This window comes from Loxodonta africana, chromosome 2 (genome assembly GCF_030014295.1).
Source record: "Loxodonta africana isolate mLoxAfr1 chromosome 2, mLoxAfr1.hap2, whole genome shotgun sequence".
In the NCBI taxonomy this organism is placed as follows: Eukaryota; Metazoa; Chordata; class Mammalia; order Proboscidea; family Elephantidae; genus Loxodonta; species Loxodonta africana.
Genome location: NC_087343.1, coordinates 131130377 through 131156556, shown reverse-complemented (window position 1 = coordinate 131156556; position 26180 = coordinate 131130377). Strand labels below are relative to the sequence as shown.

The window sequence follows — 26180 nt, the reverse complement described above, 5'->3', positions numbered from 1 at the left end:
CTCTACTTGGTCAGTAGTATTGGGGTCTTGAGAACTTGTGAATGGCCATTTAAGATACTCCATGGTTTCACCTCATCTGGAGCAAGGGAGAATGAAGAAAACCAAAGACACAATGGAAAGATTAGTCCAAAGGACTAATGGACCACAACTACCACAGCCTCTACCAGTCTGAGTCCAGCACAACTAGATGGTACCTGGCTACCACCACCAACTGCTCTGACAGGGATCATAATAGTCCCAGACAGAGGTGGAGAAAAATGTAGAACAAAATTCTAACTCACACACACAAAAAAAAGAAACCAGACATACTGGGCTGACATACACTGGAGAAACTCCGAGAGTATGGCCCCCGGACACCCGTATAGCTCAGTAATGAAGTCACTTCTGAGGTTCGGCCTTCAGCCAAAGATTAGACAGGCCCATAAAACAAAACGAGACTGAAGTGGGTACACCAGCCCAGGGGCTAGGACAAGAAGGCAAGAAGGACAAGGCAGGAAAGCTGCTAATACGGAACCCACGGGAGAGTGTTGATGTATTGTGGGGTTGGCAACCCAATGTCACAAAGCAATATGTGTTTTAATTGTTTAATGAGAAATTTGTTTTCTCTGTAAACTTTCATCTGAAGCACAATAAAAACAAAACTAAACAAAGTTATCCCAGTTTATACCTTCTGAATTGTCTCTCACCTTCTAAAATTTTTGCGGGTATAGTTCTTTAACAAAGTAAATTTTTAAAAATGTCTAAGTTGGATTAGTGCCTTTTTCTTCCACAGTATTCTTGTCCAGAACTTTGAGTCGCTAGAATAACCCCATCTCATAAGCCCAAATATGAATGTAAATATTCATCATTATAGGCTCATTTTTCCTCTATGGAACTGGCAGTACTAACATATAAAGCCCTTCTCTCCTCAATGACGTTATTGATCTCTTTCAGAACGTGTGAAACGTTTTTACAAAATATGTTGAAGTGACTATGTGTACTTACAGACACGGAGGGAGCTAGATCATTTTCTTTTACCATGTGTCTGTGGACTCTTCCCAGGGATGGAAGTGATATGACCCATTTTTCTTTGTGACTAAATCTTTTTGGTGTGATATAAAAGTGTCAAGAACATCTATTACTCTTTGTGGCATCCGATATATTCTTTTAGCATATTATATTGAAAACAACCCACATTTGGATCAAATTGGTTCAAATTCTGTCTGTAACTTCTTATATGTGTGACCTTAAACATATCATGTACCTCTCTAAACAAATTTCCTTATATACCTACTTTACAGAATTGTCATAATTAAACGATATTCTCATCTGGTAAATAGATATTAATAATTGTAGTTGCTACAATTGTCATTGTTATTCTTTATTGTTTGAATCTAAAAAAAATCAAGAGTTCTTTTATTTCACCCATCCTCTTTATGAGACAAATGAAGAAATGAATGAAAATTTTATTGCGTGCTGGGCATTTTCCATACAATATCTCATTTAATCCACACAAAATCACGGGAAGTAGGTAAGATTAACTCCATTTTACAAATCAGGAAACTGAGGCATAGGAAAGATACTTTATAAGGTTGAGTGGGTAATGGGGTCATGGGGATAGTAACAGAACTGAGCTGAGAATTCAGGTCCCAGACTTTCTGTCCAGTGATCTTTCCACTACACCAGTCTTTTCAAAGTTTTCCTCGCCCACATGTGCCTAAGGACAGAGGAGACTGGGGACAGGAGGGGGTTGTTAGCACAGAGTGAGTGACCACAAGAGGGAAATTTCTTTAGAGCCTTGGGCTTAGCTTTAAAAAGAAATGTAAATTTTGCATTCTATTTAGAGATAAAAGTTTTCCACCAAGACCTTTCAGTAGAATCGATGATCCAGATTTATCCTCTGACTTTGCAAACACCAATTTGAGGAGCTCATTGACACTCTCCATGTCACTGTCTAAGACTTAGTTTTCTGAGTCTTAGAGCTTGCTGCTGGCTTTGATCGACTGGTTTATCTTTCTTTAACTGAAAGTGTGACATGAAGATTTAAAGTGCTGTTCTGTGAACCCTGAACCACGGTTAACTCAGTGATTCTCTTTCAGATCTCCATTCCAGCTTTCTCGGTAACCCTAATAAAGAAAACCAAAACTGCCCTTCTGGTGCCAAATGCCCTGATTATAACGACTGTCACAGACAGGGTGAGTATATGCAGAGCGAGAGTGCCTTGGCTTTGTCCTCTTGCTCTGTGCTCCATTGCTTCGGGGACCTCTTGCCAAGGAGCAGGACTCTAACCCATAAATACCACCATCATCCCCAATACTGAGTCAGGAGATAGTCTATTCATAGGACATCCCAGTTAATTGGCCTAGTAACGTGTTTAGGGGTTCTGTTCTACGTCATAGTTTGTTGTGTAGTGCCTGGGATCTTAAAAGCTTGGAAGCAGTCATCTGAGACACAACAATTGGTCTCATTCACCTGGAGCAACAAAGGAAGGAGAGTCAGGAATAGGAGGAGGATATGGAACATGTGGCCAATTGCCTCCATGAACAACTGCTTCCTTTGCCATGAGACCAGAAGAAACGAGTGGTGCCTGGCTACCATTACTGAACATTTTGATCAAAGATTCCATAGAAGAATTCTGATCAAAAGGGATAAAATGCAGAACGGAGTTTTAAATTTTCACGGACTCCAGACTTTATGGAGCCACGGAGGGGGGACGAACCCCTGAAACTATGGCCCTGAAATAATCTTTAAACCTTAAACCAAAAATATCCCCTGAGGACATTTAGGTCAATTGGCATAATAAAACCATTAAGAAAACATTCTGCGTCGCATTTTGGAGAGTGGCATCTGGGGTCTTAAACACTAGCGAGTGGCCACCTAAGATGCAACGATTGGTCTCAACCCAGCTAGAGCAAAGGAGAATGAAGAACACCAAAAACACAAGGTAAGTATGAGCCCAAGAGTCAGAATGGGCCACGTAAATCAAAGACTACATCAGCCTGAGACCAGAAGAACTAGATGGTGCCCAGCTATAACCGATGACTTCCACGACAGGGACACAAGAGAGAATCTTTGAAGGAGCAGGAGAGCAGTAGGATGCAGACCCCAAATTCTAGTAAAAAGACCAAACTTAATGGTCTGACTGAGACCAGAGGGACCCCGGAGGTCATGATCTCCAGATCTTCTGTTAGCCCAAGACAGGAACCATTCTTGAAGCCAACTCTTCAGACAGGGATTGGACTGGACTACAAGACAGAAAATGATACTGGTGAGGAGTGGGCTTCTTGGATCAAGTAGACACATGAGACTATGTGGGGAGCTCCTGTCTGGAGAGGAGATGTGAAGGCCGAGGGGGACAGAAGCTGGCTGAACGGACACGGAAACACAGAGTGGAGAAAAGGAATGTGCTGTCTCATTAGGGGGAGAGCAACTAGGAGTATACAGCAAGGTGTATATAAGGTTTTGTATGAGAGACTGACTTGATTTGTAAACTTTCACTTAAAGCCCAGTAAAAATTAAAATGTATATAATATGTCCCCAAAGGTCATCTTAAAAACTGAGCAATAGTCTAGCTTAACTAATATAAAAGGTCTGCCTTGAGCATTATGCTCATTTAGAACTATCTATATGAGATTGAAAGATGGGAACCTTAGGGGACAGTGAGTCTACGTTAATGAGAGAGGAACAACTCAGAAAATGAGGGTGAGAATGGTTGCACACCTCAAAGAATGTAATCATTGTCACTAAACTGTATATGTAGACACTGTTGAATTGCTCTATGTTTTGCCATGTATATTCTCAACCACAACAACAAAATAATGAAATTTATAAAAAAAAAAAAATCATACCTTTAGACATTTGTAAAGTGTTGTTCCCCTCACAAGGCGATTTATTTGAATATAATGGCTGCCAATTTTGAAGTCCCTGCTGACTTAATGATACCAATTTACTTAGTCATATTGCTTCACCAAGGTCAAAAACAATTATTCTTTTCTAACTTCCCTTCTCCTAACATGTTAGGTCAGGCTAAACTGACATATTCAGTTCTTTAATATTAAAAACAAAAGTGACAACCTTGTGGACAGGGTGAGGCAGGGTGACACTGAGGAGTCCTTGGAGTGAGGATGGGATGGTCAGCCTCCTCATGACTTCATCCAGTGGCTCCCCAAAGCCACCCCAAGGATGTATAACTTGTGCTTCCCAGGCAGTGGCAGCTTCAGCACTAGTTCCTAGCCCCTCTTTCCTACGAAAAAAAAAACAAACCCATTGCCACCAAGTCGATTCGACTCATAGTGACCCTATAGGACAGAGTAGAACTGCCCCATAGAGTTTCCAAGGAGCACCTGGTAGATTTGAACTGCCAACCTTTTGGTTAGCAGCTGTAGCACTTAATCACTATGCCACCAGGGTTTCCTCTTTCCTGCCAGGTTGCCTTAAGTACTCTTCTATACAGAAATTTTAGAGCTGTCATTGATTATTGGGTTTCCCCAGACATGTCCAACCAGAGACATTTGCATTGAGAGTGGTATCTATTTCAGCTTGGCAGAAGAGAGGGAGAGAGCGGAGGAGTTTGGTTGCTCATTTTTCACTTGAATTTCTTAAAAATGTTTTATCTGCTATATCCACGAAAACAGCTATGTTCCATTTCTAAGCATATTTCTTAGATATGGATAACTTGTGAAAAAGGAGAAGGAAAGAAAAAAAGCTATTCTGATCAACTAGGAAGTATATTAATATATGTTTTTTTTTGTTTTTTTAATTAATTTTTATTAAGCTTCAAGTGAACATTTACCATTCCAATCAGTCTGTCACATGTAGGTTTACATACATCTTACTCCCTTCTCCCACTTGCTCTCCCCCTATTGAGTCAACCCTTACAGTCTCTCGTTTCGTGCCAATTTTGCCATCTTCCCTCTCTCTCTATCTTCCCATCCCCCCTCCAGTCAAGAGTTGCCAACACACTCTCCAGTGTCCACCTGATTTAATTAGCTCTCTCTTCATCGGCATCTCTCTCCCACCCGCTGACCAGTCCTTTTCATGCCTGATGATTTGTCTTCGGGGATGGTTCCTGTCCTGTGTCATCAGACGTTCTGGGGAGCATTGTCTCTGGGATTCCTCTAGTCTCAATCATACCATTAAAAAAAAAAAAAAATTAGGTATGTTCTTTTCATGAGAATTTGGGGTCTGTATCCCATTGGTCTCCTGCTCCCTCAGGAGTTGTCTTTTGTGTTCCCTGACAGGGCAGACATCGATTGTGGCCGGGCACCAACTAGTTCTTCTGGTCTCAGGATAATGTAGGTCTCTGGTTCATGTGGCCCTTTCTGTCTCTTGGGTTCTTAGTTGTCGTGTGCCCTTGGTGTTCTTCCTTTGCCTTTGCTCCAGGTGGGTTGAGACCAATTGATGTATCTTAGATGGCCGCTTGTTGGCATTTAGGACCCCAAGTGCCACAATTCAAAGTGGGATGCAGAATGTTTTCATAATAGAATTATTTTGCCCGTTGACTTAGAAGTCCCCTCAAACCAAGTTCCCCAGAACCCAGCCCCTGCTCTGCTGACCTTTGAAGCTTTCATTTTATCCCGGAAACCTCTTTGCTTTTAGTCCATTAACATATGTTTTGTGGTTGATTTCTTCAAAATAATACTTGCTGACAAGCACTGAGTACTTAGTCCGTGCCAGGCACTACGCTAAATACTTTTATTTTCACATTTATTCCGCATATTTATTCTACTGAAGCTAAGAGTGGTTAAGCAGTTCACTCAATATCACCAAGTTAGTCAGCGTCAGAGCCAAAATTTGCAACCAGTTCTGTCCAGCACCAGACCCCGTAATGTGTTAACAACTTTCGAATATGATACTTACTTAGAAATTACATCAGGTTTTCTCTTGGTGAATGAGAGTGATAATGACAAAGTAGTGGAAAGCGTGTCTGAAAAGTTTCTCTACCTCAATTAGATCAAGAAAGAGTGAGTTTCTATGTATACTGAACGTATATTTTTCAGACTTCCCTAAGACAGGCGAATCTTATTTATGGTAAAATTGTTTTTCCTTATGTCATTTATCTCCAAGTTCCTTGTCTAGCTCTGATTTTACGATTTCCCATAAACCTCCACTGGACAAATCTCCATATTTGTGCAAGAAAAAAATCTGCAAGTGCTTGAAAATGTTGCATCTTAGACCTGCTGAGAAATTTTCAATGAAAATCTTCAGTCAGAGCAGACCAAGCAGACTCTTAAGAATTGTTTTTTTGTTTGCTTGCTTGCTTGCTTGTTTTCCAGGTGCACTTGAGTCACGTCCAACTCATAGGGACCCCGTGTATGTCAGTAGAACTGTGCTCCATAGGGTTTTCAAATGGCTGGTTTTTCAGATCACCGGGCCTTTCTTTTGAGGTACCTGTGGATGGACTAGAACCTGCAGCCTTTTGGGTAGCAGCCAGTCATGTTAACCATTTGCAACACCCAGGGACTCCTATGAATTGTTAGATACCTTAAAAAATAAAAAGAAGGAGGAGAGACTTTAAAGAGAATATAAGAAGTATAACCAGCCATGATTTTGCCCCATACTACTTTATTACTTAAATTGGGTTCAGGGGTTTTGTTGCTATTATATGTGCCTTATTCCGAGAATGGAATAAAAATTGGATGTTGGAGTTAAAGGAATGAAAATAACAAATCAAAGAATGGTCTATGTCATTTGAAAATAAAAAAATATACAGACATATACCTTTCTGAACTCTGAACTATCTCTTCTCATCAGCCTCTCAGCAGGTATTATCTGTACATAAGTCTTCTGTTTTGTTTTTCAGTACATATTTGTCTCCTTACTCTCCAGAGATTCAACTTACAAACTACTAAAATCTGTGTGTGGACACTTAGATGTGAGTATGACATCTCTGACATATATCAATTGACATATATCAATTACTATATCTCTTTTGTATTTTTTGTGGTTTAGTAGTCGATCTGATTTTTTTTTTTTTTCATTTTATCCCAATAATTTCAGAATACAAGCATTGGTAACAGCCCTAATCCATCTCCTGCCGAGAACAGTTTCCGACCAGACCGTCCGTCATCTCTGCCTCTGGTGAGTCACCTACATAACTATCTAAGTGCGAAAGAAAGGGAATATGTCCCACGATTTCACTTCTCCTTCTACCTTGACCAAGATGCAGAGGAACATAACCAAAAAACCAAGTCAAACTATTGCTGTCAAGTCAAATTCCAACTTAGAGTGACCCTTAGGAATTATTTTTCAGAGGAGAAAATAGGACTGTGATACTTGAGACATAGTTGAAGGAACAGAGCATTTCTGTCCTGAAGAAGAGGGTGTGATAGGATGCCATAAGTGTTTTTCTAGAAATGAAAGGCTTGTCCTATGGAAGAAACTTGCCTGGTCATTGAAGGTGGTCATAACATCCTGTTCTGTTTGCTTGTCAGTGTTGTGTTAGACGGATTCATAAAGCCATTTAGCGTAGGGCACGATTCATCTCACAAATTACTGAATGTCTGGCATGCTCAGGGCACTGTGCTAACGCACACTGTAACAATACCAGCAAAAATCAAAACTAGTTCTTGCCGTCAAAGACTTAGAGCTCACTAGAGAAGATGAGAATACCCAAAAATAGCTATAAAAGAAGAAAGCTGTAATGTCTAAGTGAAAGGGAGAGAGATTCTTTGACTCCCTTACACTTTGTTAACTGTAGAGTAAATCTCTAGTGGGAAGTACCTCCGCCTGTTGGTACAAGATTTATACTTATAATGTTTGCCCAAGAGAACCCTGGTTACATAATCAAAATGATTATTACCAAATATTGAAGTATCTTTGGTGAAGGAGTACAAGCCCTTAATTTCAACATCTACAAATCTTTTTTCTGAGTTGTTAAAAAGTAGTGGGATTCAACAGCAACAAAAATAAATTATAAAAAAAAGTAATGGGATTGAAAACATATGTTTACAAAAAAACTTGTATGAGAATGTGTATAGCAGCATTATGCATAATAGCCCCAAAGTGGAAACAACCCTAATGTCTGTCAACTGACAGATGGACAAATAAAATGTGGTATGTCTATTCAGTGGAATATTCTTTGTCCATAAAAAGGAATGAAATAATGATACATGGATGAACCTTGAAAACATTTTGACAAGTGAAAGAAGCCAGACACAAAAGGCCACATTCATATATTGTCTGGTTCCATTTATATGGAGTATCCCAAATAGGTAAATTCGTAAAGACAAAAGTAGATTAGTGGTTGTCAGGGCTTGGGAAAGGGAGGGATGGAGAGTAACTGCTAACGGGTACGGAGTTGCTTTTGGAGTTTATGGAAATGTTCTGGAATTAGATAGTAGTGATGACTGAACAACACTGTGAATATACTAAAATGGCTGAATTATATATACTTTAAAATGATGAATTTTTATTTCTATTAAAAAAAATCTACCATTTAAAAAAAAAAGTGGAGAAGCTATCTAATCAATCAATATAGAATAGCTAAAAAACACAGATGATTTGAAATCCCACAAGCCTGGTTTCAAATCTGGGCTCCACCCAGCTGAGCTATGTCATCGTGTAAGCTCTTTACTGCTCTGACTCAGTTTCTTCAATAAAATGCCAACCTCATGGTGTGGCTGTAAAGATTATGTGCAATAATATATGTAAATATTAAAAAGCAGATACGTCACTTTGAGGATTAAGGTGTGCCTTGACCCAAGCCATGGTATTTTCAGTCGCCTTGTATGCATGCGAAAGTTGAACAGTGAATAAGGAAGACCGAAGAAGAATTGACGCCTTTGAGTTGTGGTGTTGGCAAAGAGTATTGAATATACCATGGACTGCCAGAAAAACAAATCTGTCTCAGAAGAAGTACAGCCAGTAACGCTCCTTAAAAGTGAGGATAGCGAGACTTCATCTCACATACTTTGGACATGTCCTTAGAAGGGACCAGTCCCTTGGCAAAGTAGAGGGTCAGCAAAAAAGAGGAAGACCCTCAACAAGATGATGGGTTGACACAATAGCTGCAGCAACGGCAACAATTGTGCAGGACCAGGCAGTGTTTCGTTCTGTTGTACGTGGGGTTGCTCTGAATCGGTACTGCCTTGACAGCATCTAACAACAACAGCAATGTATGTAAATAGCTTTATATACTACCTGATATGTGATAAGTCTCCAATAAATCATTATATTGAAAACTTTAATTTTTCAATTTTCCTTCCCCTATAAATTCTCGAATGAAATTGAAATGAGTGTTGAGATGACCAAAAGTCATCTAGTTCAAGGGAAAAGGTGAGTAGTTTGCTTACAAGATGAGCCTCTTCATTTGGCAGCTAACTAAATTGTTAAAAGTTCTGTCTATTTGTACCTTCACCAGGACGTTTTAATGACATTCCTTTGTCACTTTAGCTCTTAAGCACTTCGGGGGAACCAACGGCAAACAAAGTGATGCATCTCCACTTTTTCCTTACTCCTCTGTCATCCTTCCATTATTTAGATGTGATAGCACTGACCCTATAGATTTTGTTGAGGGAAGAAAAAGGCTAGAACTTTCAAAGTCTAATTTACTAAAGCCATCTTCCCTCTTCTGTTTCCAGAACTTTCTTTAAACTATCATTCTCTCAGTCTACATATCCAAACATGCATTTAGAGCTTTCTGTCCACTGTTTGTGCTAGTACTGTCTGTAGATGCCAGTTTTTCTCATTGTGAAGTGCTAACGAGATATCTCTAGCTTTTCGCTCGAAGCTTTTCAATCACTGGCATTCTAGTTTTTTTCTAGACACTTGTTGTTTCAAACAAGTTGGCCACTGTTTGTTGACAGAATTCTAACTGCCCAGAAAAATCTCACTTTCAGTAACCACGTATCACGAAACCTGGGAGGGCCTGAACACAACAGGACTGCCCTGTTTTTCCAGGTCTCACAAGTTTTCCACCTTTGACAGGGTACAGTCTTACCACTTTTTATCACTTGTTTTAGTGGAAAATATTTTAATTTTCCTTTTCTGACAGTTTTCTGCCTTACACAGGTTCCAGCTTTCACAGGTTTTCCTGTACTAATTGACCTATTGGGAAGAACCTGGTAGTAGGGGGTAGTCCTTCCTTCTTTTCTGCATTTTATGGGGCAGGTCTAAGTGAAAAGGCCAGGGCTTACAGAAGTCTGCTTGTTTAATAAGGGAAAATTGGCCTCTCTTCATTTCACTGTTTCCCTTCAGGATTTCAATGATGAATTCTCAGATCTGGATGGAGTGGTTCGACAAAGAAGGCAAGATATGGAAGGATACAGCAGTTCTGGCTCTCAGACTCCTGAATCTGAGAACTCTCGAGGTCTGGAAGTCATTGTATTTTGACTAAAACTTAATCTTCCACAAAACATCCCCACCCCACCGCCTTAAAAAAAAAACAAAACCTTGTCTTCATAATTAGCATTTGGCAAAGAAGTCTGGAGAAAGGGTAGTTTGAAGGTTCAAGGGAAAGGAATTATGTATGTGGTGAAAATCTGTTTCCCTTTGTATGCATTTAACAACTGTCTCTTAAATAGACATAATATTGGGGTGGTTGAGAGAGATAAATATACATTTTCTTACCTTTTATTTAAGCTGTATGATTAATTGTTATAGCTAAATTGTTCTTGTGAATCAGTGGGGCGCAGACTGGCCTTGTATCATTTATTACTTACTTGCCTGGGCGTTGGTTTTCAACCCCCAACCACCTTAATTAACTTTTAAGAAGATCCATTTATATTTGTGGGCATTGTGCATATTAACGGATTGATTTGCGTTAAGGTTCATCCTATGTGTTTTAAATGCATTGGAGAGAAAACTTACCTAGCCCCATTTTGGCTTGATAGATTTCCATGTGACAGAGTCTCAGACAGTTCTGAATGTCTCCAAAGGAGAAACAAAACCAGCTTGGGCGGATGCCCATGTGAACAGAGTGCCTGAAGGAAAAGCCAAGAGCCTTCCTATACATGGTAAGGAACTGATTTTTTCTTTTTTTTTTTTAATATCAGTATGTAACTTTTAATGGGTCCTAGTATTTCAGTTTTTTTTTGTTTTGTTTTTAGTGTTTTCAGTTTATGACTGCCTGTCACATACCTTCCCCCCACTTCCCATTGTAGGTCTTTGCATATTCGTTCATTTATTCATTCAACAAACAGTGCCCCAGTGCTTTACTATTAGGAATACAAAGGTGAATAGCCTTCATGGGAGTCACTTCACTAGTCTGAATACTTTGAGATTATAATTCAAAATTGCTTTAAAACTCAAAGTATTGAATTATTTCCTGTTTACTAATTATTCTGATAACTGGTTACCAGTCATACTGGTATGAGAGCAAGAATAGTGTCTATATTGTTCACTATTGACTCCAGCACGATGCTTGACACAAAGAAGGCACTCAATAAATATTTATTGAATGGTAAAGGAATTTATTATTATTGGCTAAGGAGTTATAGTTATTGGCTAACTGGAAGCCTTTAGTTAATTTTTTTTCTGATTCTCCTTACCTGAGGATAAGTCGCTCTCTCAAGTGCCTCTTCCCCATAGGGGTATTGCTGCGTGAAGTAAGTGTGTTACAGTTTTAAAACTATCTCTTTTTGTACACCCAACAGGTCAGTCAGAAACCATTGGAGTATTACACAAAGTAAAGTCTCAGAAATGTCTGACTCTCCACCACATTCTTGTAGTTTATGCAATTGTGTAAGTAAATGAATTTACTATTAGTGACTTAAAGTGATTGAGCTCTCTAAAGGGATAATCTATTCTCTTCATGTTGCCAAGAGATACTGCAAATCTCACTTGGCTCTAATGTGATCCAAATATTTTCTTTGACAATTTTTGCCTCCTACTTCAACACTTGACTGGTAAGCTTAGGTTACATTTTCATATTTGTTTTCCTCTTGTTTAAGGAAATAGTGAGAAGGGAGGATGGAAAAGGAAAATGATTGTGCCAAATCCAGCAGAGGAATAAGTTCTGAGTCAATACTATTAATTAGGAAATTGTTCTGTGAATTTTGGAGCATTTTTTCCCTTGTTATTTCTTGCTTTACCTATCACATGTCCCTTCGATAGAGGCCAAAACAGCTTTAAAATGTCGTCCCCTTTCCTGAGAACTTAGGCATTGACTTGTTAAACTTCCCCATCAGCTTCCAGGCTGAAACCAATTATTCTTCCGAAAATCGCCTCATCCAGTTCTGAGCCGCCCCTCACAACCAAGCAACATAATGCCCAGTTTCCAGATAAAGAAGGGCATTTATGAGTCACCAGAGAACAAGGCTGGGTACAAAATCCTGCATGGGAAGAGGAACACCGACTTGGTTCTCCATTTGGGTCTGACCTTGAACCGTCATATTAGATTGGCCATTATTTGTAAAATGAGGGATTTGGGCTAGAGAATTTTAAGTCCCCTTCTAGCTTTAAGGTTTTATGAAATAAGACCTTTTAAAAGTCTCAATTAACCAAGTTATTTTGGAAAATGCCTTGCCTCTAATGGCTCTGAGTTTATCGTTTTATTAACATCAGGTCCTGGTCATTAACCTACTGAGAATTTTTTTTACACCCTCGCAGTGTCTGTGCGCTAATCATCTCGACCTTCTACATGAGATACAGAATTAATACACTGGAGGAGCGGCTGGGATTGCTAACCTCCATTGTGGACACCCATCGTACTGAGTAAGACAGTCCCCTCCAGGGCTCTCTTTTCTTTCCTAGTCAGATTAGTATAATATTTGACCAGAATTTAGCATGATTCTTAGCAAACATTGAGGATAGATTCTGCATGAGACACCTTGTTAAGTGTATATGCAGGAAGTAAAGAGGTGGGAGGCTCCTAGAGATGAATGTCCTGACCCTGCACTATTCTTGAGCAGCTATAGTATCAGTGATACGCCAAGAAGCAAGCCTGATTTTATATTATCTTGCTTTGTTATCCTAAGACTCAGTTATGACCTTGGCCCATTTATTAAAATAAAATATACACATTTATCTTACGAAAATGGCACTGAGTAAAGACATTCATGGAAAAGAAGAAATTCAAGTAACTCAGCACATCTCATCGTGTATAATTCTTCGTACTAACTCATTTATTTGCATAGCACTTGACCACTTAAAAATGCATGTGACTAGTAATCAGTTGAATGTGCCTGTGAAAATATTCCATCACGGTTGTTTTTCTTAAGCTTTTGATACCCTTTATTTTTTAGAGCAGTTCTAGGTTTATAGAAAAATTGTACAGAAACTACAGAGTTTCCATAAACCCCCTTCCCCGGCACGCTTTCTGCTAACATCTTGCGTTAGTGTGGCACATTTGTTATAAATGATGTCCCCTAATGTAGACTATGGACTTTAATTAATCATATATGGATATTGATTCATCTGTTGTAACAAATGTACCGTAGTCTTTTTTTTTTTTAGAGTGTGTACTTTTTTTAAAACAGTTGTGTTACTATTGTAATAAGTAAAGCCCAACATGCCAACATTGTTTAACATGGCTGATGTAATCGAATCTATCCGGACATGAACTCTTTCCTCTAAATCCATTTACATGAGGATTTTGACACATTGCCTAAAAAGTAAAATAAAATTCCGTAATAGAAAGCATACTTTCATCCCAAGTTTTAGTGGTAAAGATATTTCTTTAAGAGTATCTAACATGTGCTAGACACTGTATTAGAATGGATACATATATACATGAATATATAAAATCTTCCCTCATTATATCTTTCCCATAACCTTTTAAGATAATAGCTATTCCCATTTTACAGATAAGGAAACTGAAAATCAGAGAAGTAATTACCTTAATGTCTTAGAGTTAGTAATAGAATCAAGATTCAAAGGCAGGTCTATATGACTACAAAGACCCTGGGCTTGCCAGTCTACCAGTGTTTCTCAAACTTTAGTGTGTATCACAGTCACCTGAAGGGCTTGTTAAAACACAGATTTCTGGGCCCCTGAGTTTCAGTTTCTGATTCAATAGGTCTAGGGTGCATTTCTGGCAAGTTCCTAGGTGACATTAATGATGCTGGACTGAGGACCACACTTTGAGAACCACTGTGTTATTACCATTCTAGGGCCATTCTTTGTTCTGTAAGATTTACCTAAATTTCTTGTTCTGTGGCTTACCTATATGCTAGTGTACAGGTTATTTTTGAACCATAAATATACATTTGAGCCAGTAAAATACAGGAGCCTAATGAATGGTTTGGAATGGATTCATACCTTACCCTTATTCTTTCCCATCTTTTTCCAAATGCTAATACAGTTAGAGATAGGAGTTGACCCTAGATTACAGCAAACTATTAGTCCCACTTGCAGATAAGGAGTTGATTTTATTAAGGAAAATACACCTGTGTCCTGTTAACATTTAATTAATTTGGTGACAATGAGAGGGAAATCCCACTAACAGAAGCTAATGGACTATTTATTCTACAATCAAACAACAGTCAATCAATCAACCCAGGAAGAAGTACAGTCTGAGAAATAGTCATATAAAGGAAAAATCGCAAAGACCACATATGGCATAAGGCCGGGGAACACCCAGGATGAGCAGGTCTGCTAATAAACCACTTTTACTGGACCTGAGCTTCCCCGATATCTTATTTCTCCAAGGGTAATTGATCTGTGCTGTCCAGGTAGCCAAATCCACATGTGTAATCTAATTCTTCCATTACTGATGAGCTGTCGTTTTGAGCCCATACACTGTACCCACCTTGATAACACTTTAGCAGCCCACAGATTACAGAATTCTCAGTGGGGCTGTACTCTGGCAGATTCCTAGCCCAGGGTGAGAACCTAATGCCACCCAGGATCTCCTGTTGACAAATCAGTTCTCTGGGCCTCAAATCCCTCACCTAGAAAACAAAAGATTTAGATTCAGTTTCCTTCTTGGGGTCTACAATTTTGATATTATGGGTTAGGATAAAGAAAGCACCATTTCTTTCAGTGCTAGTCAATAGAAAAACATTCTGATTGCTTTCTTAAAATTTAGATAATCGTCAATAATTTACCAAGTGCCTGTAACTCAAATATGGACCTATGTAAAATAAATTAGATCAGTGAGTGCCATCCCAAAACTTAACAGCTAAAATTAGGTTACAGCCAAGAAATACAGAGAGGATACAGACCCATGGTTCTTAACCTTCCCATGAAACCCTCACAAACAACTTGAGACTATGTCTCCAGGGAAATATACACACACCTCCACCTTTCTGACAAGTTTTAGCTGGCACAGGGTCCCAGGGGACACCAGAGGAAGAGCCCATGCCATAGTCAAATGGTGAATAGTGAATATGTCTGTTAGGTTACAAGACAAAGGCAATTACATTTGGAGGCATGTCTCCAAGAAGGAACTACAAAAATCGCACACTCAGTAGAATATTGATTAATTAAATAAAGACATTCCTAAGCCTTCTGAAGGTTTTAGTGTAAATGGCTGCTTCTCCCATAAAAAAAAAGTCTGTGTATGACAGAGAGGAGCAATAATTCCTGCAAATTTATGCTGTGGTGGGAATACAGAGAACGTTAGGGGTTAGTCAGAGGGAGTCTAAGAAACTGTGTGCTTGAAAATACTCGCATGATTTTTGTTTGGAAAACCAGCCACCAACATGCCCGCTTAAATAAAAATAGCCTGAGGGGCTTCCAGCTGCGCTATTAAGAACTAGGCCCCTAAACATCTAATCTGGAGCGCGGGATCACCGCAGTGTGCCTTGCAGGTGTTAACAAGTGAACTGCTTACTGCCTTCTGTGACAGCCTATTTTCTGTTCAAATAAATTTAAAATGTGTTCATTCTACCTCTTCCTTTGCCATTCCTGCCCATAATTATTTCTCTCTTTGTTCTTATAGACAGACAGCACCGTCTGGCCTGGGGTCACAAGTACAATTAAATGTGGAGGTCCTCTGCCAAGAGCTTACAACTAACATAATGAAATTGGAAAAGGTGACTGATGTCTTTCCTGTGTATGGAGACAATAGCAGTAATGCCTGACAGTCATTCTAGGTCAAGGGCTGCACACTCAAATTCCTTTGGTATGCAGGTAGCAACCTAAATACCCAGGCTGGGGGGTTGCATAGTAAATACGCTGTGGTTGTTATTAGCTGCCATCAGGTTGGCGCCTGACTCATGGCAACCCCACGCACAACGGGATCAGACCCTTGTGATGCACACGGTTTTCGTTGGCTAATTTTTGGAACTAGATTGCCAGGCCTTTCTTCCCTGTCTATTTTAGAATGGAAGCTCTGCTGAAACCTGTTCCGCATCATAGCAACATATAAACCTCCACTGGCAGATGGGTGGTGGCACGCTTGAGGTGCATTGGCTGGGAATCAAACCCAGATCTCCCACAAGGAAGGCAAGAATTCTACCCCTTATAGTAATGTAGAAGAATATTTTTTATTTCCACAAAGAAATAGGTTTTAATCTCACTTGCCTTGAAATGCACGGTCCTGTTGGTCTCTTGGTTTTCCTTCTTGATTAGAAGTGTTACTCTGTACCATAGTGCCCAATGGCAGATAGCTGTGGACACTGTGGCTCAGTGTTGGGAGACAGAAGGGAGTGGACTGGAGACCACTGGCCCTGACCAGAAAGGGCAGCCTCAATTCAAGCTGATTTTTACCATACATAAAATATTGCATTCAATCCTGATTGTAACCCTGGGAGGTGGGTGTAATTGTCCGTGTCTGGTAGAGGAAGAATCAATGTTTACTTGTTCCAGATAACACACCTAGAACCTTGGATATAGAATTTGAACCAGGTCTCACTCCAAAATTATACTTGGAAACCCTCTGATTTACTGCTTCTCAGAATCCAGGCGTAGGCCTTGTTGATAAGGTTGCTGACCCACCTTTACCTCTAAAAGTATCTTCCCATAGGGCAACTTAAGAAACCTGTCCGTAGACTTGTGGCATTCTTAGAAGTCAACTGGAGAGTGAACAAGGAGAAGAAGATAGGCAGATTAGGAATGTCCCGAAAGTTAAACCTTGTTACCATTTCTTTTTTTTCTTCTCCTTTTCAACATTTCTGCCCTTTCCCATCTGACAACTACTTTGTTTTTACCCTCATCCTTAAGGCAAGGTGTAGTGAATCATGTGTTCAGTTGAAACTGCTATCACAAATGCCTGGTGTTTGGCAGCTTTGCAGTATAGTGCAGTCCCTGGGTGTTGCAAGTGGTAAGTGGTTAATGCACTCAGCTGCTCATCAAAAAGTTAGAGGTCCAAGTCCACCCAGAGGCGCTCAGAAGAAAGACCTGGTGACCTGCTTCCAAGAAATCAGCTATTGAAAACCCTATGGAGCACAGTTTTACCCTAATACACATGGGGCTGCCATGAGTCAGAATCAACAAGAGCTGGAAGTGGAACGTTACAATGCAGCTGTGCTCACTTGGGAAACCCTGCTGGTGTAGTGGTTAAGTGCTATGGCTGCTAACCAAAGGGTCTGCAGTTCAAATCCACCAGGCGCTCCTTGGAAACTCGGTGGGGCAGTTCTACTCTATCCTATAGGGTCGTTATGCATCAGAATCGACTCGACGGCACTGGGTTTGGTTTTTTGGTTTTATGCTTACTTGGGAAGAGAGATGACATACAAATGAGTGCAATTATTTGTGTTTTGCTACAGTAAATGTTATCTGGCATTTAACAACTGAAATACTGAGAGCCAAGGAGTTTCCAAATTTCTGTTCTAAACCAAGTCATGAAGGAATTCATATTGAAGCATTGCATTTATGGGCAACCTTAGAAATTTTTTCTATTTTAAATCTAAAATCAACCTAGAATTTTTTTTCTTTTCTAAAATGTTAAATCTGAAGTTTTTTTGTTTTGTTTTGTTTTGTTTTTAATGAAATGCTTACAGATGTTTGGCTTTCATGCTAGCCTAGGGAATAGTGGTATTAATTTTCAAACCTGTTCAGTCTGACACACAAATGGTACCCTCTGGGTTGGAAGTGTGTGAAATCCTGGCACCTGCTTCTGTGTTTCTTCCCACTCTCCCACCAGGCCTAGCCAGATCATCACATATGGTAACTAGGCAACAGAAAACAGAAGAGCTTGTTCACAGCAGGCGGATAGCTGGCCAAGTCTGGTGCATAGTTTCAGATAGCATGGTTTCTCGGCAAGAGAGGCCTATGGTACCAGTGGAGACCGCCTTTGTCCCAGAGCGGAGTCAGTGGAAGAGTAGACTTGGGGTCCAAATGCATATGCTAAAGTTCTAAAAAGTTGTAAGTTGTACACATTGCTCAAAGGAATCTAAGTATAAATACCATCACCAGGCCATACCCATGTTCCTTTTGATTGGTCTGCCCCTTCCTCAGAGGCACTCTGGCAATAATGCAGCAGAGCCTGGTAGTGAAATAGTAGCTGCATGCTGCAGAAAAGTTTGAGACACGCCTCAGCTCCTTTTCTACTCAATACCAACAACTCCTTTCTGCTCTCCTTCAGGGAGTGGTCATGTCTAAACCTCATGATCTTTCCCTGCGTGTAACTTCCCTATTTCTATTCGTGGCATCATTGCCCCTTCAGTCATCCTCACTGGGAGTGTAAGAATACTTTTGAACTCCCCCTCCTTTCTCACTTGGCGCCGATTCACTAATTAGTAGGTAAATACTGTGAAGTCTGTCTTTAAATGTCTCCTCAGTATTCTACTTCGACTGGCACCATCCTACTTCATTCAGGCCGCCCACTACCAATCTGATAGTGTGAAAAGATCTCATTATATTTTTTATTTGCATTTTCTTAATTATTACTGAGGTTGAGTATCTTTTCATGTATTTATTGATCATTTGAGTTTTCTCCTATAAAGTGGCATTTACAACCTTTGTTTTACTTTTGGATTTTTGTCTTTGTAGGTGGGCTTTACATATTTTGGGTAGCAGTCCTGTGTTTCATTTCTTTTCTACTTCCCACTCCTGTTTTTCTAGTTATCATTGATCCTGAGGAATGAGCGGGGAAGACATGAAGTGGGAATGTGGGGGAAGAAGGCAGTGCCCCTTCTGGATGAAGAAGTAGAGAATTGCTTTCTTAGTATTTCACATGACATTAGTGATGGAGCAGTTTAGTAGAAAGAGCACACACTTTGGAGTCAGACACTTGTTCACATCCCCACTCTGCCACTTACTACCTGGGTAATTGGTCATGTTACTTAGCCTCTCTGGCCCTCAGTTTCATGTGTAAAACCTCAGTGGCATCATGTGGTTAGGGTGAACATGCATGAAGGGCCTGGCGCAGGTGTAGTAAGTCCCCTTCCTTGTCATGTATCCTGTGTATGCCTGTAGGGGAAACCCTGGTGGCATAGTGGTTAAGAGCTACGACTGCTAACTAAAAGGTCAGCAGTTCAAATCTACCAGGTGCTCCTTGGAAACTCTGTGGGGCAGTTCTACTCTGTCCTGTACGGTCGCTGTGAGTTGGAATCGACTCGACGACAATGGGTTTTTTGTTTTTTTTTTTTTTTTGGTTTTATGCCTGTAGGGCATTCCGGACTGTTCCTCCAGAGGAAGACTATATTCCCATCCTTTAGCATTCAAGGGATTCCCTAGTTCGATCACAATATTAGATAGACGGATAGATGGGTGGACAGAGACTGGCAGACGGACAAATAGTCAATTCCAACTCAGGGCAACCTTATGTACAACAGAATGAAACGTTGCCTGGTCCTGCGTCATTCTCACAATCTCTGGCAAGTTCAAATCCATCATTGTGGCAGTTGTGCCAATCCATCTCACTGAGGATCTCCCTTACCCTCACTGGCCCTCCACTTCACCAAATATGATGTCCTCCTCCAGCGATTGCTCCTTCCTGATGACGTGTCCAAAGCAAACTAGTCAGGCAGTGTTCTGTTGTGATCCATAAGGCTCTCATTGGCTAATTTTCAGAAGTAGATCGCCAGGCCTTTATTCCCAATTTGTCTTTATCTGGAAGCTCCTCTGAAACCTGACCACCATAGGTGACCCTGCTGGTATTAGAAATACCAGCGGCATAGCTTCCGGCATAACAGCAGCGTGCAAGCCATCACAATACAACACACTGACAGACGGGTGATGGATCACAATACTAGTTGCTGAGAATTTCTTGCTCTGAATTCTTTAAAGTTCATTTATTCAACAATCATTTACTGAACACATTTTAAATGCCCAACAGTGGGTTGTATTTTTGAAATCTAAAGATAATGACGAAATCCCTATCCGTATGAAATTCAGTGTTACAGAGAAATGTATAATGTCTAATAAGATGGTAGACATTATTATGTGGTGTTTGTCTGATTAAAACCGTTGAATGGGCTCTGTAAAGACCATTTTCACAAGTGGTTAAGAGCTACAGCGAGTTAAGCTGCTAACCAACAGGTCAGCAGTTCAAATCCAGCAGGCGCTCCTTGGAAACCCTATGGGGCAATTCTACCCTGGGTGGCTATAAGTCAGAATTGAACAAATGGCAACGTTGTTTTTTGTCTGTTTTGTTTTTGGTTTTTGGTGCTGACTGGGTTTGCGTCACACCTGGTGTTAATGCTTTGTTCTTTTTCTTGTCTCATTTTTTTGTCTCTACTGATGTTTTTGTCTCAGTGCAATCCCTTTTTTTTTTCACAATCCTATCTTTTTTCAGTTTAAAGTGGATTATCAAACAGCTCTATTGCATTTTGAAAACACTTGTTTGCCTAATCTAAATTTAACCCTTATGTAGTTTTTATTTAAGGCCGACTTAATGACAAGCAGGAAACCCTGGTGGCTTAGTGGTTAAGTGCTAAGGCTGCTAACCAAGAGGTCGGCAGTTCGAATCCGGCAGGCGCTCCTTGGAAACTCTATGGTGCAGTTCTACTCTGTCCTGTGGGGTTGCTATGAGTCGGAATCGACTTGACAGCAGTGGGTTTAGGTTTGGAATCACAAGCATTGTATATATGTCCTTAATCTTCCCCATTTTATTAATAATAGGAGCTTCTCTTTTATTATTTCAAGATACAAAACAACTTACAAAAGCTGCTTGAGAATGGGGACTGACCGACCTGGTTGCTTGGGCCAACGTAATACCTCACACTTCCCTTTGAAAAAGGTGCTCCCTGAGGCGTTCTGGTGGAGAGCCCCCTGCTGGTCGGAAGAGCTCATGGATGGGAATCCGAAGCCACATTTGCGCTTGGAGGTCTCCAGCTCAGGAAAAGGGGGGGAGGAAGAGGTTAATCTTGGTTCCTGTGCAATAAAGGTTGACCTTGACTCTTCGAGGACATTTTCATTGCAGCTGCCTGAAGAAAGCAGTTTTCTGGAAGTCTCCAGGAAGGGCCCACTGGACATTCTTGGGTGATAATGGTTCTGCAGTTTTGGAAGAAGGTGTCAGCAAACACACTCCACTCCCTTCCTTTTTAGTCTTTGCCACCCTCTTTTTCCCTCCTTTTCATCCCTCATAACTAACTTTGAAACTAAGGGATATATCACATACCTATGTAGCTGTTAAGGTCCTTTAAAGAAGTAGCCCTGACTCTCCAGAAAAAACGGGAAGTGTCTCTAATGGGCAGGCTTGAGTCAAACAAATAACATCCACATGCTTCCCCCTTCTGCTGTTATTTTCTGGTTTAAACCTTCTCAATTAAGTATTGGCAAGAAATTCAGTGAATTAAACTATCCCGTTTATGTTTTGTTTTGTCTTGTACCTGTGACTAATACCTGATTGGAGTGATTCTCACTCACCCCAGGTCAGCAATCCCTGAGGCATGGAACTGAAGTACTAAATTAAACTTAACGTTGAAACCAAAACTAATCTTTAAACCAAAAAGTACAGTAGTGACTTACTAAAGGATGAAAAACACTGAATTTTTTATGATTGTGAGTGGACTATGTTAGCAATGTTAGGATGTCTGTATTAAATGCCGAAATCCATTTCAGCAGAATGAAAGCATGTTTTTCTCCTTTGCTGCCTAAAATAAAGAAATAACTGGTGGTTTGCTAACTTCTATTTACCATAATGGTTGACTGGTTTTTATTAATTATATAGGGTACCATAAAAAAATCTGTATGTATAAAAAGATATTCGGTTTTCTATCTGCAATGTATTTTATAATCATTTCTATGAAATGTATTTTATTTAATCAGATAAGCTAATAAGTGAATTGGTTACATCATTTTTATTTGTTAGCCTACTGGGCAAGAACTGTGCCTGGTGCACTACTAAGCTTTTAATAAATGCTCATTGGTTAAAATGCCCTGCTAACACTGCATTTTGTCTGTTTGTAATTCCTTTAACTAAGACTTAATATGCTTTGTAACTGTCCACCTGCTCTCTGTTACTTCTAACTTACTTCCTACTTCTTTCCTCCTGTGTACTCATTTCAAGGCTTAAAAATAATTTAGGCTCTTGGGTTAGAATGGTATAATGAAAAGAAAATGAACTTTGAAATCAGAAGCCAACTTTTATTCCTGGCTCCATGTTTTATGAGCTGTATGACCTTAGACAAGATATTTGGCCATTTTCCCCCATGTTATTGATGAGGCTGAAAGTATCTACAGAAGTGTCAACGTGAGGGTTAAATGTGATAATGTCTCTAAAGCACGTAGCCACGTCAGGCAAGTAGTATAGTCTCATACCGGGTGCCATTTTCATTTTTGAAAATGTCGTGTCTGGCATTAAAATTTTACAAAAGTTTTATGTCAATATTCAAAGCCCATTAGAGATTCAAGAGTGGGTCAGCCACATGTGGAGGGCAAATTTTAGAACTGTATGAAGAGCCTTAAAAAGGTTCAAATTTCACTGAATTAGTAATCTGCCACTGGGAATTTATCCTAAAGCAATAATCAGACATATGGCCAAAGATTTATATACCATTTTCTTTGGTATTAAATATATTTGACATATGTATACCAAACACCAAAACCAGTTGTCTTTGAGACTTGTATGAAAACAAAATATTAGAGAATCTAAATATTGGATAGTAGCAGAATGGTTAAATGATGCAGCTATCTTAAAAATGTATTTTTGAAGACTGTCATAGAAAATAGCCTTAAAGGGGTAGGATATATAGAATGATCCATTTTTATGAAGAGAACAATACATATATGTATGTGTGTACATGTATGTAAATACACATACAGACATGCTGATGGAAGCATTAATCTTTCTGTATTTTCTGTAATACTTATTACCTTTTTTAAATCAGATAAGGAGTTAATTAAAAAGACTCTTGGTGACTCTCAGCAGAGACTCAGATCTTACAGCAGCCACCCCTCACAGCACTGCCCTCGTTGTGCACCACGAACTTCATAGCAACCACTCCAAGCTGACTCTTCAGAGAGACGAAGCTCCATCATTTCTAGGGTTAGCTGTTATTATTGGTTTGGGGTTTTTTGTTTGTTTGTTTTTTATTAGTAGCTCCTGGGTCAAAATCTGACACAGGTGGATCTGAATGGTAAAGTTCAGGTCATATGTCTGAAAGCAAGTATCGGATTTTTCAGACTCTGCCTCCTAGACAGAAAAGTAGGGAATTCTAACATAAGAAGAGGTTTCAGATGCTGCATGGCCAAAATAATGGCAAATGTTCACTATGCACCTTGCCTTTAGAAACTTGGGTATTACCTTTCTGGAACCCTGGTGGCACAGTAGTTAAGACAGCAGCTGCTAATGAGAAGGTCAGCAGTTCGAATCCACCAGCTGCTCCTTGGAAACCCTATGACACAGTTCTACTCTGTCCTGTAGGGTCACTAGGAGTCAGAATTGACTCGATGGCAACGGCTTTTTATTTATTTTGGTGAATAGAAATTACCCATCTTAAGTAAACTGGAAATGCTATTATTGATATTAACTTTCCAAGCTTTGTAAATATTTAAGCTACTTTCCTTCCTATGGAGCCCTGGTGGCACAGTGGTTAAGAGGTCATGTTAATCAAAAGGTCAGCAGCTCAAATCTACTAGCAGCATCTTCAAACCCTAGGGGGCAGTTCTACTCTGTCCTGTAGGATCACTATGAGTTGCGATCTGCTTGAAGGCAATCGGTTTGGTTTTTTAGTTTGGTTCCTTCCTTTACTTCACAGCGCTCCAAGGTGTTTTCCAGGTATTCATTTTTCAATTCTTTGAAACCGTTCCAGACACATTTTTAAAGTGCCTTTTCCTTATGTTACATAACTCATTTCTATTCATAAATTCATGGATTCAGGGTAAAAAAATTTGACTTAAATTGTGGGTCATCCTGTACGTTGTTATTTTGATTTATGTATAATAATGGCAGAACTCAGGTGATGCTGTTCAGGTTTATCTGTTTGTGCCGGGTAATCTCAAGAATGTAGACACATATTATTAGCCCAGGCAATTTTCCTGTCAAAAGCATTTTTCTAAGTCAAAGTTCTACAGATCTATAATAGTTATGCCATCATTTTGGGTCATAACCTGGTCCTCTAAAAAAACAGTCTGGTAAAATAATATTCCTCTCACTCTTCGTTTAAGCCTGCCCCTGCTAATGATGATGATTTACTAAATTCTTGCCAAAAAAAAAATCTGAGTCATTAGGTGAAGCATCTTTGACTGCTGTGTCTCCAGTACTTCTCTGTTGTGTCCAGATGCCTTTTCTCCTTTGAAAAAGTAGAGACCTGACTGACTCAACGGCAACTAACAACTTTATGTTTAAACTAACTTACATACCCAGTGTCCACCCTACGAATAATCCCAGTATATACAGTAATGAAAAATGGGAGGAGAATGTAAGCCTTGCTTCCCGCAAAGTCACTGGCTCAGTGGGTTTTGGTGAACTACACAACCCATTCTCCTTAAATCTTTAAAAATTCCACCAGAAATTCTCACTTTCAGTGTTCTTGCTGGAAATGACCTTGATTATACAAAGCCTTCTGATAACACGGAAATGAGAGAGCCTGTCATACAAGGCAACTCACATCCTCCTGTCCTGCCACTACAGCACCTATTTTTAGCCATGGTAGCATGCCTTCCCCAGTATCCAGAAATCTACAGTTATGTGTTGAGAATGTTGCTTGTTCTGTTGCTGATTGACTCTAGACTAAATGTGCATATAGTTTTTTCAACTGTATGTAAAAGTGCATTTTGTTTTGTTTTCATTCCTTCTGTCATATGATGTCCTGTTGCCATGGATTCCAACTCAGTGACCCTGTAGGACAGAGTAGAACTGCCCTATGTGGTTTCCAAGGAGCAGCTGTGGATTCGAACTTCCCACCTTTTGGTTAGCAGCCAAGCCCTTAACCACTGTGTCATCAGGGCTCTGCCTCATATGATAATAGGATGGTAAACTGGCCAATAATCTCTGGACTCAAGCAGTGTAGGCTCTTCAACCCCCTGCCCCTCATTCTTGGCCCTGACCAGACAGAAATCCCATCACCCCTTCTCTCCTTTTCCATTCCAGGGTTATGTTAAACTCTATTCCTTCCTGTCTGCACATATATGGGCTATATATAGTATTATATAGTATATAATCTTGCCTGTGACCTAGTTGGAATTGCTTGTCCCAAGATGAAAGCTACTTTCCTGAGAGTGCAATCCGAGGCAGTAGAAGTAGGAGGGAAGTAGCTTTGTTTGCTGCTAAAGGGAATATTTGTGAAGTTTTCGTCTACCAGCATCATCCTAACAGCATCCTGATTTGTTTTAACTTTTAACACCTTTACTTAACAACTTTTAACACCTTTACTTAACTTTTAACACCTTTATATTTACTAAGTAATCCCCTTACAACCCCTCCTGACACCCCCACATCCGCAAGCAGTCACTGATCTGTTTTCTATCACTATAGACTAGTTTTCATTTTCTAAAATTTCATATAAATGAAACCATACAGTATATAATCTTTTTTCCATCTGGATTCTTTCACTCAGTATAATTATTCTGAGATTCATTTATGTTGTCACATGTTTTAATAGTTCATTCTACTTTTTTTCGAAACAGTATTCCTTAATATGCATATATGCCACAATTTGTTTATCCATTTACTTGTAGATGGATGTTTGGGTTGTTTCTAGTTTTTGCCTATTACAAATAAAGCTACTATGAACCTTGCCATGCAAGTCTTTGTACAGATGCACGCTTTCATTTCTCTTGGTGTAAATACCTAGGAGTGGAATGGCTGGGTTGTATGTTAGGTGCATGTTTAATTTTTTAAGAAACTGCCAAACTTTTTCCAAAGTGGTTGTATCATTTTACATTCCTACCACTAGTACGTGAGAGTGCCAGTTTATACACATCCTTACCAACATTTGATATGATCAGTCTTTTAAAATTTTAGACATTCAAATAGGTGTGTTGTAGTA

General features: G+C 39.7%; 1 protein-coding gene across 3 annotated transcripts in view; it reads left to right on the top strand.

Moving 5' to 3' along the window:
• GRAMD2B (GRAM domain containing 2B) overlaps positions 1-25959 on the top strand; it is an 89915-nt gene extending 63956 nt beyond the window's left edge. Inside the window, exons 6-14 of one of the 3 annotated variants that reach the window (XM_003404470.4) lie at positions 2079-2174; positions 6782-6853; positions 6979-7059; positions 10177-10288; positions 10812-10934; positions 11574-11661; positions 12529-12633; positions 15803-15896; positions 20893-21054. In XM_003404470.4, coding sequence (XP_003404518.1) covers positions 2079-2174; positions 6782-6853; positions 6979-7059; positions 10177-10288; positions 10812-10934; positions 11574-11661; positions 12529-12633; positions 15803-15896; positions 20893-20934 — 813 coding nt within the window. In that variant the 3' untranslated portion in view covers positions 20935-21054. Of the gene's footprint in view, positions 1-2078; positions 2175-6781; positions 6854-6978; positions 7060-10176; positions 10289-10811; positions 10935-11573; positions 11662-12528; positions 12634-15802; positions 15986-20892 lie in introns of all 3 variants that reach the window. The other 2 variants (XM_023548691.2, XM_023548686.2) reach the window with 2 other exon arrangements.
• Positions 25960-26180: the final 221 nt, after the last annotated feature.